The 14,900-nt window shown below is 47.5% G+C and overlaps 2 protein-coding genes across 2 annotated transcripts in view; one reads left to right on the forward strand and one right to left on the reverse strand.

Annotated features, from left to right (window-relative positions):
* The window catches only part of LOC127580080 (dedicator of cytokinesis protein 2-like), a 1,107,748-nt gene that overhangs the window by 570,500 nt on the left and 522,348 nt on the right, over positions 1-14,900 (reverse strand).
* Positions 7,815-14,900, forward strand: part of LOC127567525 (uncharacterized) — a 93,964-nt gene continuing 86,878 nt past the window's right edge. Inside the window, exon 1 of the mRNA XM_052010523.1 lies at positions 7,815-8,728. Coding sequence (XP_051866483.1) covers positions 7,848-8,728 — 881 coding nt within the window. The 5' untranslated portion in view covers positions 7,815-7,847. The remainder of the gene's footprint in view (positions 8,729-14,900) is intronic.

Here is a 14,900-nt window from a genome sequence, read left to right on the forward strand (position 1 = left end):
TTTCTTTATTAGTCACATGTACATCGAAACACACAGTGAAATGCATCTTTTGCGTAGAGTGTTCTGGGGGCAGCCCGCAAGTGTCGCCATGCTTCCGGCGCCAACATAGCATGCCCACAACTTCCTAACCCGTACGTCTTTGGAATGTGGGAGGAAACCGGAGCACCTGGAGGAAACCCAGGCAGACAAGGGGAGAACGTACAAACTCCTAACAGACAGTGGCCGGAAGAGAACCCAGGTCGCTGGTGCTGTAATAGCGTTACGCTAACTGCTACACTACCGTGCCTGCCCAGGATGCTGCCTGGATTAGAGGGCATGTGTTATAAGGAGAGGTTGGACAAACTAGGATTGTTTTCTCTGGAGCGGCAGAGGCTGAGGGGAGACCAGATAGAAGTGTATAAAATTATGACAGGCATAGATAGAGTAGGCAGCCAGTATCTTTCTCCTAGGGTCAAAATATCTAAAATTAGAAGGCATGAATTAAAGGTGAGAGGGGGTAAGTTTAAAGGAGATGTGCGGGCCAAGTTTTTTTACACAGAGAGCGGTGGGTGCCTGGAATGTGTTGCCAAGGGTGGTGGTGGAGGCAGATATGATAGAGGTATTTAAGAGGTTCTTAAGTAGGCACATGAATGTGCAGAGAATGGAGGGATATGGACCATGTGCAGATAGAAGGGATTAGGTGTCATTAGCTTAATTAGTTCGGCACAACATCGTGGGCCGAAGGGCCTGTTCCTGTGCTGTACTGTTCTACGTTCCCATGCTGTATGACTGTACGATTCTATCTATTCATGTCAGTGCACCAAACAAAACTACTTACAAGTGGGGAAGGTTATGAGGGGCATGCTAAACTAAAAAGCTTAAAATGATGCTCTAATCTGATATTATCTTTTAACATCCAGATTACACTGCTATTATATCCCTTGCTGACACACTGCCAGATGTTGAACTGCAGAATCCACAAGAGGCACATTAAAGCGTTAGATTAGCAGCACCATTCACAACAGACACTAAAAATAGTTCACTTCAGGTGAAATTGAACTAAAATTCAGGATCCAAATGTGAGAGCTGTGTGTTTGTCACCTGAAAAGCACATTGATGCTGGAGGAACTCGGCAGGCCAGGCAGCATCCGTGGAGAAAAGCAGGCGGTCAACGTTTCAGGTCAGGACCCTCCTACAGGACTTACGATAGAAAAAGGGGAAGCAGAATATATAGAGGAGGGAAAAGCAGAGCAGTGATAGGTGGACAAAAGAGGGGAGGCGGGGTGGGCAGAGGGTGGTGATAGGTAGATGCAGGGAAGAGATAGTGATAGACAGGTGCAGTCTATGACGGGAGTGTTGTGAGTCCCTCTGTCACTGCTCCTCCTCTGCTCTCCCCTCCTCCCCCACACCTGCCTATCACCATCTCTTACCTGCATCTACCTATCACCTCCCTGTGCCCACCCCGCCTCCCCTCTTTTGCCCACCTGTCACTGCTCTGCTTTTCCCCCCTGTATATTGGGCTTCCCCTTTTCCTATCTTCAGTCCTGAAGAAGGGTCCTGACTCGAAACGCTGACCTCCTGCTTTTCTCCACGGATGCTGCCTGGCCTGCTGAGTTCCTCCAGCATCATTGTGTTTTTCATCTAGATTCCAGCATCTGCAGTCCTTTGTTTCTCCTGTTTGTCACCAGAGGTAAGTGATACGCGCAGTATGCTAACGTCTGACCCCGCAATAGCGCTGGGGGCGAGGGTGGTGAAAAATCCCTTCCTCTTGAGAAGTCTTGTACTTTTCAACAGTTTAGTTCCCCATCTCCTAGGGTAGGGACATGTTCGGCACAGCTTTGTGGGCCAAAGGGCCTGAGTTGTGCTGTAATTGTTCTATGTTCTATCTCCTCTCATCCTGCTCTCCTCCTGTTCCTGAAGGTCTTCACTAGTAGTGAGTCAGCAGAGTTAGGGGCCTTGTCCTTCCAGGTGATGAGTTCATGGGGTCAGACATCCAACTGCATTTCTGTGGGACAGACTAGGTGGACCAGAGGGCCTGTTAGAGTCGTACAGCCATACATCACAGGAACAGGTCCTTCGGCCCACAATGTCCGTGCTGGCCATGCGTACACAATCTCCTCCTTTCATGTGGTTGAGAAAGAACAAGAGAGAGAAAAGACCTCGGTGACAGATGGAGGAGCTGCAACTGAATGGGTAGGTTAATTGGCCACTGTAAATTGCCCCTTGTGCTTAGACGAGTAGTATAATCTTGATGAGATTCATGTCACCATGTGCATTTCCTCCAAGTGCTCCAGTTTCCTCGCACATCCCAAAGACGTGTGGGTTGGTCGATTAATTGGCCGCTGTAAACTTCCCCCAAAAGTATGGTGCTTGATAGGATCTGGGGCAAATCTGGGGGAAAATGTGGGAGAATAAAAAAAAAGGGCTTCTTCCCCTCCATGAACCCATGAACACTACCACATTATTCCTTTTTCTGGTACTATTTATTTTTGTAATTTATAGTAATTTTATGTCTTTGCACTGTACTGCCACCGCAAAACAACAAATTTCAAGTCGGTGACAATAAATCTGATTCTGATTCTGAAATGGGATTAATCTAGGATTAGTGGAAATGGGTGGTTGATGGTCGACATGGGCTCAGTGGGCTTAAGTGACTATATCCGCGCTCTATCTCTCCTTGGCTCTAAAGTTCTCTGAGGTGGGACGCTAAACTTTCAGATTCAAAGTCGAGATTGTCATAAGCCAAGCCTTGGCTGAGACAACTCGGGCGCAACAGATCTCTCGTGCTGCGGTAACCAAGTCGACTACTTGATGTTCATTTTAGGTTATTAGGCTTGCTTGTTCCCTGTGATTAGATCGTAGAGTTTAGCAGTGGGATAAATCCTGGTCTACAATACAACCACTCGTATCTTCAATACAGAAAACAGGAAACATCGATCTTGCAGCCATGTACTTAAAATGCTTAATTTCACGGATATGTTTCAGTCCTCACAGTTTAACAGGACTGAGATGGTCTGATTAAACAGCATGTTGCAATTTAAACAGTTGCCTCTTATTCAGAGCCACACCAACAGATTCCCTTGCTTGGTTTAGAGAATGTGAATGAGTAGGTCTACTGACTGACTCATTAATTTGAAAATTGTTTCAGAAGGGCAAAGTTTACTCCCACACATGAGAAGCAACAATAGGAAAGTACCCTGTTGTCTGCATAGCCTGCCTACACAACTGTAACTGCACAGCATCACCCCAACTCCAAGTTATATGGAGAGACTGGAGAGGCTGGGTCTGTTCTCCCTGAAGCAGAGGAGGTTAAGAGGAGACATGATTGAGGTGTATAAAATTTTGAGGTGTATTGGTGGGGAAGACTGCAGGAAACTTTTCCCCATATCAGAAGTAGATAAAAATAATGTAGATTTAGGGTAAGAGATTTAGAGAGGATCTGAGGGGGATCTTTTTCACTCAGGGAGTGGTGAGGACCTGGAACAGACTGCTGGAGAGAGTGGTGGAAGCAGAGTCACTGATAGCATTTAAGAAGTGTCTGGACGAGCGCTTGAATCACCTAGCCATAGAAGGGTCTCGACCTGAAACATTGACTGTTCATTTCCCTCCACAGATGCTGCCCGACCGGCTGAGTTCTTCCAGCATCTTGATTTTTGCTCCAGATTCCAGCATCTGCAGTCTCTAGTGTCTCAGGATTTGACAATAATCCAGTGGTTTTGTGATTACTGAGACTGGCTTTTGTAATCATAATTCCAGATTTACTTGTTTATTTGAATTCAAATGCCTCATCTGTCATTGATCCTAAGTTCCCAGATCAATGGTTCAGAGCTCGGGCTATTGAGCCAGTAACATAATAATTGCATGACATACATCCTTGCAAACCTTACAATATCAACAGTTGCAGACAAAAGCAGGAGCTGCAAAGCAAAGTAAAAATGCAAAGGTGCTTTTTATCAAAAAATCATTGCTAATACCCCAGAAAGGCATAGCAGCGTATCGGAAATTGGTTTCATAAATGCATTATGGATTCCTCTTCAAACCACTTCAAGACTCTAGCTGGGGTCTAGAACTAACAGGCACCACCTTGGATGCTTAGGACAGATTTGAGGAGAGATTGCTTCACTCAGTTTTTAGAATGAATTCTCAATCTCCCAACCTACCTCGTCATGGCCCTTGCACTTTATTTGTCACCCTGCACTGCACTTTCTCTGAAGCTGCTACACTATATTTTGCATTCAGTTTTCTTTTTGCTTCCTTGGTGTGCTTATGAGTAGTATGATCTGTCTGGATAGCACGCAAAGAAAAGTTTTTCACTGTATCTAGGTACAGGTGACAAAAATAAACCAATAAAATTGAGCGTATTCAGACGTAGTTCTGATTGGACAGTCGGTGAATCAAAGGGTCGGACTTGTAAAGTGGGCGCGTGGCACAGGGCTGCACGGTGGCGCAGCGCGTTAGAGCTGCTGCCTCACAGCTCCAGCGCCCTGGGTTCAATCCCAGCCTCTGGTACTGTCTGTGTGGAGTTTGCATGTTCCCCCTGTGACCACATGGGTTTCCCCCAGGCACTCCAGTTTTCCAGGTTGGTTGGTTGTTTGACCATTGTAAATGGCCCCAAGTAGGTAGGTGAGTGTTAGAAACTGAAGGGAGTCGACAGGATTAGTGCAATTGGGTGCTTGGATGGTTGGCACAGACTCAGTGGGCTGAAGGGCCTGTTTCTGCGCTGTATGAATATTATTCTATGACTCTGGTGTCTATTGGCCATGATTGCATCGAGTGGCAGAACAGGGTCAAGGTGCTGTATGATCTACTCCTGCTTCTGTTTCCCATTGTCTTAAATTTAGAGCTAACAAGAACAGCTTTATGACTTTGTCTTATTACCTAATACACTGTTTGACTGAAATCCCTTTCACCAATTAAGCACTCTTGGCAGGAACTCACTTAAAAGCTCAGTGCAATGAATTTACCCATTTCATTGCAATATCCAACACCCTTGCAATTCCCATTCCTCGTTAGCTGGCCTGTATTTATTTTTATTCGTTCCTGGGATTTGGATATCCCTGGAACATCCAGCATTGATTGCCCAACCCTAACTGTTTGCAAAAATCTCTTGTGCAGATGCAGTAACTTTAGGATTGGGTTTCAGTTAGATGGTTCGGTGGATGGGATGGAAGTTGAGTTTATTGTCATGTGCACAAGTGCGGCGAGGCACAGGTACAATGAAAAACTTGCTTACAGCAGCATCACGGGCACGTGGGTACAGACAACACACAGAACATAAATTATACAGAAATTAAACCAGACAGTGAAGAGAAAAGACATGGTGCAAAATAAGACATGTTGATTGTTTACAGTTTTGGTCATCCTATTAGATGAAAGACATTATGAAACTGGAAAGAGTGCAAGGAAGATTTACAAGGATGCTGCCAGGACTTGAGGGCCTGAGTTATAGGGAGAGGTTGGGCAGGCTAGGTCTTTTGTCCTTGGAACGTAGGAGGCTGAGGGGTGACCTTATAGAGGTGTATAAAATCATGGAGCATAGATAGGGTGAATGGACACAGTCTATTTCCCAGGGAAGGGGAACTAAAACCTAGAGGGCATAGGTTTAAGGTGAGAGGGGAAAGATTTAAAAGGGACCTGAGGGGCAACTTCTTCACACAGAGGGTGGTGCGTATATGGAACGAGCTGCCAGAGGAAGTGGTTGAGGCAGGTACAATAACAACATTTAAAAGACACCTGGATAAGTACATGGCTAGGAGGGGTTTAGAGGGATATGGTCCAAATATGGGCAAATGGGTCTTCATGGTCAGCATGGATGAGTTGGGCCAAAGGGTCTGTGATTATTACTCCATGACATTGCAGTTATTATACAGCATGGAAACAGGCCCTTCAGCCCAACTTGTCCATGTTGACCAAAATGCCCCATCCAAGCTAGTCCAATTTGCCAGCGTTTGGTCCATACCTTCCAAACCTTTCCTCTCCATGCACCTGTCCAAGTGTCTTTTAAAAGTTGTTATTGTACCTGCCTCAACCACTTCCTATGGAAGCTCATTCCACATAGATACCACCATCTGGGTAAAATAGTTGCCCCTCAAGTTCCTATTAAATCTCTCCCCTCTCACCTTAAACCTCTGCCCTCCAGTTCTTGATTCCACAACCCTGGGAAAAAGACCGCGTGCATTCACCGTATCTACGCCCCTCATGATTTCATACACCTCTGTAAGATCACCTCTCAGTCTCAAATGGAATAAAGACCAAGCCTGTCCAACCTCTCCCCAAGACCTCAGGCCCTCGAATCCTGGCCAGATCCTTGCAGCTTCCAGTTCAGTTGTTCTGGCTGCACCAGCTTGCTGGCAGCTCTTTGGTGAAGATGACTCTGGTGTACTGATGTCCACTGTCTCTCTTCCTCCCCGCCCTGTCTAGGTCCTGACGCGCCAGCCCTGTGACCCGGTTGGAACCCAATAGGCAGCAAGAACCCCGAGAGCCGGACTGTCGTCACTCAGCGCCCGAGCGATGGACCCACTTTAGACTTTGATGTGTGCTGAGGGTGGGTTGGGAGGGCGGGGAAGATGACACGGCACCACCAGCCAGACCACCTGCCCAGTGAGAGCCGCCAGTTCATCGCCGGTACAAGCCGCTCGGACGACAGCCCCAGCGGAGCCCGCCAGCGCCCCGGCCGACGCCGCAGAGCCCAGTCGATTCGCTCCCCCCTGCCCGCCCGAGGGTCGGCTCAAGGTGGGGAGGAGGAGGGCCAGGGGAGCCGGGTAGGCCGCAGCCTCTCTCGCCGCCCTATCGGCTCCTCCTCGTGGCGCGAGGCCAGAGCCCCCGCCGGACGGGACGACTGAACCGGGACTGCCCACCGCCCCCCACCCCGCTCATCACCACACGCTGGCTGACCTTTCACCCTCCCCCAGTGGCGAGTGGGGGGGGGGGCATGTGCCTGACGCCGAGGCCCCGCCCCAGCGACGACAGACGACGTTCCCTCAGCCGGGGGGGGGGGGGGAGATCCCCGTCCCCGTTGGCCACCCCCGCTTCCTGAGCTCCCCGTGCCTTGCGAGGAAGGACCATCTCAGGGGGTGGAGCGGGGGGAGGGGGTGAAGGGGGGGAGCATGCCCTCAGGGGAGTCACATGTTCATTCTCGGCCAATCGGAAGCCAAGGATTCTGAGGCCTTCGGGGAGGGGGGGCGTGGGGGAGGGGGGGGTTTGAACACTCAGACGTTTGTTTGAAAACCGCGTCCGCCGGGGGGATAATGGTCAGCAGGGAAACAAATCACTCACTGGCTTCCAACGCGAACTCAAACTCGGACCGCGCCATGACTGTCAGATCCGTGCTGCTGAAGCGCGACCCTGCGAGCTCAGCAGAAGGCGAGAGGGCCCAGCACCGTCGGAGGCATAAGACCCAGCAGGTGCGCTTCAAGGACCTCGCCGACAGGCCGGAGGAGGAGGAAGGCAGGAAGAGGGCCCCCGAGCAGGCTGCCGAGGCCGATCCCCAGCGGGCCCCGCCGGCCGGCTGCCCGGTTCCGGCCTGGAGCTGGTACCCGGCCCGGCCCTGCTCCCTCACCCTCCCCAATCCCCGCAAGGTCTGCACCAGCACCGCCATTCAGACCTCCCCCAGCCTCCAGAAGCAGTTCCCAGCGCCCCGCTTCAGGAGTAAGAGCATCAGTGACCTCGGCGAGGCGGGCGAGCAGGAGGGGGTTGCCCTCCCGGAACCCCCGCCCAAGCCCGAACCAGGGGGAGGGGAGCCGCAGGCGGCTGGCACCCCCAGGGGAGGGGAGGGGGAGGAGGAGGAGGAGAAGGGACAGGGGGAGGACGAGGAGGAAGGGGAGAGGGTGGATGAGGCAGTTCTCAATGGGAGAGTGGCAGAGGCGGCCATGGAGAGGCCACCAGCCTACGCGGAGCCCTGTCCGGCCCTGCCTCACTCCCAGGACAGAGAGAGAGTCTCCGAGAAAGCCCAGGACTCCAACCCCAATGGCTCGGCTGAGTGCCGCCGTGTCAAAGACGGAACCACTTGCAAGGCCGTGACTGGCACCCCTTCCAAGGGGGAGTTCAAAGCACTTACAGCCGGGCAGCACTGTGCAACAAAGGGTGTGAGAAACCTTTCTGTCCAACCCTGCTCATCAGTCTCCAAGGGAAGTCTGCCATTATCCAAAGGAAATGACGTGGATCGGTGCCCACCCAAACAGAGCAGGTGCAACAAACTCAAAGAACCAGGACCCGATTTGGACAGTAACCATTTGGAATATCGAAAGACGGAGTCCAATCCGATTAACCCAAGTCACTCTCTCCTGAAGGACCAGGTTTGCTCCTTTCCCAGGTCTTGCTTGAAAACTCCGCTCAATCCTAAGCAGTCCAGCATCTCCCATCGAACTGACCAATTGCAGCCCTGCACTTCAGCAGCGGACACACTCGAAACGACCCAGGTTAAAAGCGAGCCATTGCAGCCACTCTCAAGGTCTCCTGTCCAGTCAGGAGAACGTGCCAACCGGGACAGCCAATCAGGGCTCTCACTGCACCCTGAAAACCGACTGGAACTGGTGCCCAGTGGCAGAAACCCTCAGGCCAATGTGACGGAGATGGCCAGTGTGGCAGGGAACCAGGGGCCAAAGTCAGGACGGACCACTCAGTATGAAATCACTTCCCTCCAGTCCAGATTGCAGAACATGGAGGATGTCCTACAGACCAGCCAGCAGACCATTAAGGTTCTACTGGATGTCATTCAAGATCTGGAGAAGAAGGAAGCTGTCAGAGATGGGTAGGTACCTGAAGTTTCTTTGCAGCTCAATGGGTAGTTCCCACGCCTCGGAATTCAAAGGTCTTGAGTTCAATTCCCACTCCAGATATTTGCACACACATCTAGGGTGGCGTTTCCTATTACTGAGGGAGCACTGCACTGTTGTTATAAGCATGAGACATTGAACCAAGGTCACACCTTCGGTCTGAGGTGGATCTAAAAGATCTGGATTTTTTTTTAAAGACCTCCTGTGTGTCTTGAACAGTAGTTATTCCTCTCTCAATGACCCCCACTCACATAAGAATCAAGTCATTACACACATTTTGTTTGTGGAATCTTGCTGTGCTTGAACGGTTACAGCAAGTGCCGGAACTTCGGTGTCAGTAAAAAAAACTGTTCACACTGGTTTCCCAGAGTCTGTAACCATGAGCATTACAGAGTTAAAATAAAAACAAATTGCAGGAGGAACGCAGCAGGTCGGGCAGCATCCGTGGTGGGAAATCGACAGCTGATGACTTGGGCAGAAATCTCAGTTTAATGTCTCCCTAAAAAGGTAGCATCACCAGCAGTGAGACACTCCCTCGGCACTTGCCTTGGATGGTCCACCTTAATTGCTGATCTCCAAGGGCAAAAGTGCCACCCATTCATCCACAGCCAAGAGAAGAATGTTGGCAAGGATATGTGACATTTACACTGATGGCTTAGGTTCAAAACATTTCTCTGTCCTAAATTCCTCGGTCTATAAATTATGCTGTGGGATATTAATGCCAAGCTGCCTAAAGTGATGTCCTGGAAATTCAGTGGCATTCAAATTAAACAGCTTAACTGCTGCACTAAAATAAAGGATATTCTAATATTGCCCCAAATTCTCTTATCAGACAGATTCATTTTAGGGGACGAACTTCTTTCAATGTGCCTCCTCCGATATTGAAGCTCCCATCAGAGCAACTAGTTTGCCCGGGTCAAATTTAGCCAAATCCCATTTAAGCTAGTGGCTTAAAAGCTTCAATTAATCGTTGGGAGAAGGACATCAGTGTAAGTTAAGGACACGGGAGAGTCAGCAATCACAGTTTCACTGACTGCTGCTAATGACACGGCAAACAGATTAACAAAAGCAATGGAATAAAGCATTCACAAAAGAAATCTGGAACAAGTCTCGTCAAGACGAGTCAAGTCAAGCTTATTGTGATGTGCACAAGTACGGTGAGGTACAATGAAAAACTTGCAGCAGCATCACAGGTATGTAGGTACAGACAACACAAAGAACTTAAATTATACAAGACAGTGAAGTAAAAGAATATACAAAACAAGACATTAGTGCAAAAAAAACCAATCAGAGACAAGTTCAGGGCAGTGCAAGAGGAGGTCCATAGTGTTCCGTTGCTGAGGTAGGGTTAGGGTTGTGCAGGTCGGTTCAGGAACCTGATGGTTGTAGGAAAGTGGCTGTTCCTGAACCTGCTGGTTGCTGAGGCGATAATAGACTCCTGAACCACACAGAGACCTCTTCTAGAATCTTTGAAATTTATTGCGCAGTGGGTGGAAATTGCAGTTTAATGTCTCATCTGAAAGACGGCACAACCAACAGTGCAGCATTCCCTCAGCACAGCATTGGATAGTCAACTTTAACTGCTGATCTCCAGGGTAAAATTACCACCCATTGAGCCACAGACAAGAGGGGAATGTTGGCAGGGATATATGTCACTTACAGTGATGGTTTAAGATAGGATATCTTTATTAGTCACATGCACATCGAAACACACAGTGAGATGCATCTTTTACGTCGAGTGTTCTGGGGGCAGCCCGCAAGTGTCGCCACACCTCTGGCACCAACATAGCGTGCCCACAACTTCCTAACCCGTACCTCTTTGGAATGTGGGAGGAAACCAGCGCACCTGGAGGAACCTCACACAGGCACGGAGAGAACGTACACTAACCGCTACACTAATATTTCTGTACTAAATTGGTCTATGCTGAGATTAATGCCAAAACGCCATTAAGTCCAAGAGAGCCAAAAAGTTAATTCTACATCCCATCTCATGGTCCAAAGCCCTGAAGGTTATAGATCGTCAGGTGCTATCTAAATGTGGTGATGGTTTCGACCTCCAGCGTCCAATGCTTTCAAATCCCCACCATAGAACATAGAGCAGTATAGCACAGGAACAGGCCCTTCAGCCCACAATATCTGTGCCGACCATTATGCCAACCTAAACCAATCCCATCTGCCTGCACATGATCCGTATCCCTCCATTCCCTGCTTGTTCATGTGCTTGTCTAAATGCTTCAAACATCACCCTCGAGTCTGCTTCCACCACCTCCCCTGGCACTGTGTTCCAGGCCCCTACCACTCTCTGTAAAAAATGTTGCCGCATAGATCTCCTTCAAACTTCACCTTAAAGCTATACCCTCTAGTATTTGACATTTCCACCCTCAGAAAACGACTCCATCTACCTTACCTACACCCCTCATAATTTGGTAGATTTCAATCAGGTCACCCTTCACCTCCCTGATTGAGGAAAAAGCCTCTCTAATCCTTCTACCAATTACCTTAAAACTGTGCCCTCTAGTTAATATTCTGCTGAGGAAAATTGACCCTTCCTTTCAACCTGTCTAAGTCTCACATAATTTTATACACCCCACTCAATCTCATCTTTAATCTAAAAAAAACAAGTCTCTCCTCAGCTATAATTCACCAGCCAAATTCTACTTATGGATGCATGCAGCTAAGGATACCTTCACCCCACTGAGTGCATGCCAACTTTTCAAAAAAGCTTTCCATTCAGCCTCACTCCCCCAATTTTTCTCCCTTCATCACCTTTCATTTTATTTATTTGTTTTACTCATTAGTTCATGGGATTTATGCATCACTAGCAAGGCCACTTATAGTCCATCCTGAATTGCCCTTGTCTTATTACAACACCATTAAAATTGAAAGCAATGAGATTCTGAGGGTGTCTTGACAGGGAAGATGCAGAGAAGTGTTGTGGGAACATCTGGAACCAGGGAGGCATGGCTTCAGAAGAAGGGCTGAAATGTTTTCTAGATTCCAGCATCTGCAGTCCTTTGCTTCCCTTTCTTCAGAATAAGGGCTTCCCATTTCAGATGGTGATGAAGAAGAATTTCTTCTCACAATCCTTGTGATTCTGTGGAATCTCAGAGGGTCAGAGTCATCAAGGCAAAGATAGACAGATCTTTGGCCAATTGGGAAGTCAAGAGTTTTGGGGATAGTGTAGGTAAAATGGAGATGTGGCCTAGGTTAGATAAACCATTGATCTTACTGAATGTTGAATAGATCGAAAGAGCTAAACCTGCTCCTTTTTCTTATGCTTCTATTCCAAGCTTTCACTGTACCTTGGTACATAATATATCTTTATGGCAATGGCAAGGTAATCTTCTTTATTTGTGTTTGTAGAGGAACAGGTGGGGCCTGAACATTACCTTCCTCTACTCTTCTTCTTGTCGAGGTTGGTGAATATCTGAGATTGTTATTGGTATTGATATTGGTTTATTAAGATAAGATATTTATTTATTAGTCACATGTACATCGAAACACACAGTGAAATGCATCTTTTGCGCAGAGTGTTCTGGGGGCAGCCCGCAAGTGTCGCCACGCTTCCGGCGCCAACATAGCATGCCCACAACTTCCTAACCCGGCATTAATCTCGGCATAGACCAATTTAGGACAGAAACAACTTCCAAGGGCCGCTAACAATCAAGCACATTGGTCTGCAGTCACACATAAGCCAGAACAGGTAAAGACAGCAGATTTCCTTCAAGGAGTAGAGTAAATAAACAGTAAAACAATTACTGAACAGACATTAAATTAACAATAATAAAATAAACCATTAGCCGTCTTTGCCAGGTCCATTTACAAGGTATTAAAAACAATGGGCATCGGTTTAAAGTGATAGGAAGGAGTTTGAAGGGGGATTTCAGGGGAAACTTTTACACAGATAGTGGTTGATATCTGGAATGTGCTGCTAGAGATGGTGGAATCAGATACAAACACTATGTTTAAGAGTCATTTAGGCAGACACCTAAGTAGGTAAAGGCAGATAGATGATGCGGTCGTAATGCAAGCAAATAGGCTTAGTAAAGGTCATCATGGATGAGGTGGGCTGAAGGGCTCATTTCTCTGTTGTACAACTCTATGACTCCAAAAGAAGCTTAACCATAATATTAGAGGTAGGACTGTTGGTGCAAGGTCAGAAAATATTGCATCAGACCAGGGGCAGTGGAAATCTCGTCTCTCTTCCTCAAAGCAGTTGGAGTTGAGGATCATTGTTAGACAAGGCTATTTGGTGTTGAGAAGTGTTAGAAAGCAGAAGTGTTGAGGTACACATCAGTAAATTGGTTTATTATTGTCACATATAGAGGACAGGCACGGTAGTGTAGCGGTCAGCATAACGCTATTACAGCGCCAGCGACCCGGGTTCAATTCTGGCCACTGTCTGTAAGGAGTTTGTACATTCTCCCCGTGTCTGCGTGGGTTAGGAAGTTGTGGGCATGCTAGGTTGGCGCCGGAAGCGTGGCGACACTTGCGGGCTGCCCCCCAGAACACTCTGCGCAAAAGATGTATTTCACTGTGTGTTTTGATGTATATGTGACTAATAAAGATATCTTACCTTATGTACCAAGGTACAGTGAAAACTTTGTTTTGCATGCCTTCTATACAGATGATTTCATTACAAAAGTGCATTGAGGTAGTACAAGGGAATTTAGATTGAAACGAGTAGAACGATTATAATAGGAGTAATAAGTAGATCTGTAGAGAGCAGCTTGCAATGACTCACCACAATATAGAACAGTATCAAGGGGCTGAAATGGGCTGCTCCCAGTCTTTTAAGATCTAAAAACCACAAATGCTGGAAACCTGAAATGAAAACAGGATGTGCTGGATATGTTCAACAGGTCAGGGCAGTACTTGTTGAGAGAAAAACATTGGTAAGGTTTCAAGTTGATGATCAATAGTCATTGACATGAAAGATGAACTCTTATTTCCTTTTCTGCATATGCTGCCTGACCTGTTGAGTGTTTTCAACACATCCTGTTTTTAATTCCATATTTCGTATTGTTTTACATATTTTCTCACGACAAAGGAGGCCATTCAACCCATTGGGTTCATGCCAAATCACAGAATATTCCTATTTCCTCCCTTAATTTTCTGTAACCTATCCTCTCTTACATGCCCAGTAACACCCACTGACAAACGTAGAATCCATATCCAACTCCAATCCATAGGTTCCTCATCTATCTCTCTCCCTTCGTTAGGACTTCACTTCAATACCTTGCCTAACTATCCTTGACCAGCTTCACTCTTTGCCCTCTATTTTGTCTTCCAAATTCATTTTGATTGCTCTGCCATTCATTTCGGAAGTGGGAGGCCAGCTGTGGTCAAAATGATCTTTGATTGGCCCATCTACCTCAGCCTATCAAATAGCAAAGTATTCAAGGTCAACATGGCAACCCCATAGAATACCCAATCTCCTCAATCGGATTCAGGTTTATTATCACTGACATATGTTGTGAAATTTGTTGTTTCTTAGCAGTGTGGAGGAACAGAGGGATCTTGGGGTCCATGCCCATAGATCCCTCAAAGTTGCCACGCAGGTCGATAGGGTTAAGAAGGCGTATGGAATGTTGGCCTTCATTAGTCGGGGTATTGAGTTCAAGAGCCATGAGGTGATGTTGCAGCTCTATAGAACTCTGGTTCGACCACACTTGGAGTAGTGTGTTCAGTTCTGGTTGTCTCATTACAGGAAGGATGTGGAAGCTTTGGAGAGGGTGCAGAGGAGATTTACCAGGATGTTGCCTGGATTGGAGAGCATGTCTTATGAAGATAGGTTGAGCGAGCTAGGGCTTTTCTCTTTGGAGAGAAGGAGGATGAGATGTGACTTGATAGAGGTGTGCAATATGATGAGGAATAGATCGAGCGGACAGTCAGAGACTTTTACCTAGGGTGACAATGGCTAACACGAGGGGACATAATTTTAAAGTGATTGGAGGAAGGTATAAGGGGGATGTGAGGGGACTGTTTTTACACAGAGAGTGGTGGGTGTGTGGAACGCACTTCCTGCAGAGGTTGTGGGGACAGATACATTAGGAACATTTAAGAGACTCTTAGATAGACACATGAATGACAGAGAAATGGGGGCTATGTGGGAGGGAGGGAAGGGTTAGATAGAGTAGGATAAAA

This window comes from Pristis pectinata, chromosome 2 (genome assembly GCF_009764475.1).
Source record: "Pristis pectinata isolate sPriPec2 chromosome 2, sPriPec2.1.pri, whole genome shotgun sequence".
NCBI classification, from domain to species: Eukaryota; Metazoa; Chordata; class Chondrichthyes; order Rhinopristiformes; family Pristidae; genus Pristis; species Pristis pectinata.